Genomic DNA, 3,050 nt, shown 5'->3' with positions numbered 1-3,050 from the left:
GCATGGCGAAGGAGCGGCGGCCGCTGCGGGCCGGGCCGGGCCGGGGCTGAGGCCGAGCGAGCCGCGGGGCCCGCGCAGCCCCGGCCGGCGCCCACCATGCGGCGGCTGCGGCGCCTGGCGCACCTGGTGCTCTTCTGCCCCTTCTCCAAGGGCCTGCAGGTAAGCGCGGTGCGTGCCCGCCGCCCCCGGCCGCCTCTGCTCGGGGAGGCCAAGCTCCAGCCCCGGGGTGGGCGGAGCGCGGAGCGAGGCCCCGGGTTCAGACACGAGGGGTTCATGAGCCCAGGCTGGGCAGGGGGGAGGGGGCGAGTGGCTCGGGAAGGACGGGACGCTGGGCAAGGGGCGGTGGCGGCGACAGGAGAGTCCGGGCGGGGGATACTGCGGCCTAGAGGCCCCCCGCCCCGCCCTGCAGGCGGTCTCTGCCCCCCAGGCCCAGAAACCACACAAAAGTCCTTTCCTCTTTTCTTCCATTAAAAAATAAGGTGTGTTATTCTGCGGTAGAAAACTTGGGACACACAGAAACGCCCTGGCAAGGACATGACCTCCCTGTCCCCCGCCCCTTCATCCCATCAGCCAGCCATAGCGCAGGGACCCTGCCCTGACCCCGGGATGACCTTGAACAAGTCACAGTCCCCTCCAGGGGCGTTGCCGGGTCCGCATGGGAGACCCGGGCTGCCTTGGGTTCCGGCTGCCAGGCGCCCTTTCACCTTCTGCTTTGGGGAGATGCAGGCCAGGCCCATCAGGCTCCAATCATCCAGGGCCCAGCCTCTGACGGGATGCCTTCCCAGACCCTCGAGGACCCCAGGCATCTGCCAGAGGAGCCAGTCCTGGTCAGATCTGCCTGTACCTCCCTGGTCCCCGCAGGGTGGTCCCTGGTCAGCAGGAGGAACCCTGCCAGGGTCCTGCCTGAGCTCAGGGACTGGCTGGCCTCAGCTCCCCTTCTGGGAAGAGCGTATGGAACCCAGCAACTCACAGATTGCAGCGAGACCCTCTGTGCCCACCTGGGGCTTCAGGGTGTGGTGGTCCCGGCTCAGCCTTGGGGCAGGGTGAGAGCTAAGGGGACCACCCTTAGCTGAGGACCACCCCAGTCGCTGGGAGGTGGGGTGCACAGTGGTCCCCTCCCAGGAGGAAGGGCCTCAACCAGCGGCTGCAGAAGAGATGCTGATGCTTGGAGCTCCGCCCAGGAATGGCAGGAGAGGGGTGTTGGCTGTTCCCAGGGTGGCTGGCTCGGGGCCAGTGCCCTGGTCGGAGTCCAGCCTGCCCCTCTAGTAGCCTCAGTTTCCTGGCCTTGTGAACTGCCTTTCTGGGTCAGTGCTGTGGGGCTCCCGGCCCATGGTCTGAACCTGCTGGGCTGAGGACCACTGTGCTGTTCCATCCCGTGGGTGACCCTCCCCACCCTCCAAGTGGCTACACTGGCAGCTGGTCCCCACCTGCCCCTGCAAAGCCTCAGCCGAGGTCCTGGATGGTGGGGCCACCTCCACACTCAAGCTTTGCCCATCCCTCTGTGCCAGGCCCAGGAGCCAGGGTGGGCCAGGGAGCACTATGGGGGCCTTGCAGAGCAGCTGCTTGGGATGCCAGGACCGACAGCGGGGTCAGGGATGGCAGCTGGGGAAGATCAAGACCTGGGGGAGAGCTGGGCAAGGTGGCTCATGCCTGTAATGCCAAGAACTTGGGAGGCTTGGTGGGAGGGTCACTTGAAGCTGGGAGTTCGAGGCTGCAGTGAGTTGTGACTGGACCACTGCACTCCAGCCTGGGCAACACAGCAAGACCTTGTCTCAAGAGAACAACAACAACAAAATACCTGGGGGATGAACCAGAGCTGGCCAGGCGGAAATAGGCCCTGGCCCAAGCCCAGGCAGGGCTCTGGGGAGCAGAACTGAGTAAGTTCCTAGCTTGGTGTCACTGCCCCCAGCTGGGGTCAGCCCTGGGCCCAGAACCAGCTGCAGCCTCCCTCCTCCTGGCTGTCCTCCCAGGCTCCGCCCATGCCGGGCCTCCCTGCCTGGCCCTGCCTCGGGCACGTTCTCCCCGCCTGGCCCTGCCTCGGGCACGTTCTCCCCAGACGGAACTGTCCGACCTTATCCTGCCAGAACAACACCCACCCCCCATTGTTTCTCTACTTTCCTGTTTTTCGTCTTGAGCAAGTCTGCCGGAAACAGATTCAGTGCCCAGGACAAGTGGTCTGAGGGGGCGAGACCAACCTGGGCCTGGAGGGCTCCCCCCACCGGAGCCATGCCCTCTGCTACAGGCCCCCCAGGACTCCACTGCTACTGGAGCTCTGGGCCCTTCCCCAGCTGCTGGGGGTCCTCCCTCTGTAGCCCTGCCTGGGGCAGCCATCAGTGAGTGGATGCCAGGGAAGCAGGAGGCCAGGGCCCACCCCTCCTGAAAGAACCAGAAAAATGACCTCAGCTGCCTGGACTGTGCCTTGTCCTCGTTTAGAAGCTGGTGGCCCCATTTTAGGGAGGAGTCCCCTGCTCACGGCCTGAGCAGGGCTGTAGCCCACGACCTCTGACGGGGGCTCTGACTTGGGCAGGTGGGGATGTGGCCAGGTGCTGCCAGGAGGAGGATGTGACCAGTGGGTAGCCTCTGCCTGGCCGCAGGTGGACAGGAGGCCACAGGGAGTGCTTGGAGCCAGCGGTGGGGCCTCTCTGAGGGGAAGCTGGCCCCCAAGCCTGGGCCCTTCACCCTTCAGCTGCAGGTCGGTGATGTCTGAGCCCCTGCATAGGACAAGGCTCCTCTGCTGGCCACTCCTGGACAGTGCCTGAGAAGCCTGAAATTTGCTAGGGGGCTGGGGAGAGGGAAGGCGGCACGCAGCTGTCCCTGGCTGTCACCCTTGGAAGCCCAGCTTGGAGGCCTGGATGGGGATGGATTGCCCAGCAGCCTGAGCCTGCACTCTGGAGCCCGTGCCTGAGCCTCCTTGTGCCAGCAGGGAAACCAAGGCAGAGGGGCTGAGGATGGCAGAGTGACCTGGAGCCCTCCCAAAAAGCTGGTTCCCAGATGTCTGGGTCAGAGTTTTAGGCTGCGTGATTCCTTTTTTTTTTTTTTTTTTTTTTTTG

General features: G+C 64.8%; 1 protein-coding gene across 1 annotated transcript in view; it reads left to right on the top strand.

The window, feature by feature from the left end:
* The first annotated feature begins 6 nt into the window (after window positions 1-6).
* Window positions 7-3,050, top strand: part of DIPK1B (divergent protein kinase domain 1B) — an 11,910-nt gene continuing 8,866 nt past the window's right edge. Inside the window, exon 1 of the mRNA XM_023227627.2 lies at window positions 7-159. Coding sequence (XP_023083395.1) covers window positions 97-159 — 63 coding nt within the window. The 5' untranslated portion in view covers window positions 7-96. The remainder of the gene's footprint in view (window positions 160-3,050) is intronic.

This window comes from Piliocolobus tephrosceles, chromosome 14, assembly GCF_002776525.5.
Source record: "Piliocolobus tephrosceles isolate RC106 chromosome 14, ASM277652v3, whole genome shotgun sequence".
Classification (NCBI taxonomy): domain Eukaryota; kingdom Metazoa; phylum Chordata; class Mammalia; order Primates; family Cercopithecidae; genus Piliocolobus; species Piliocolobus tephrosceles.
The sequence above is the reverse complement of the archived record's forward strand: the minus strand, read 5'-3'. Positions and strand labels throughout refer to the sequence as shown.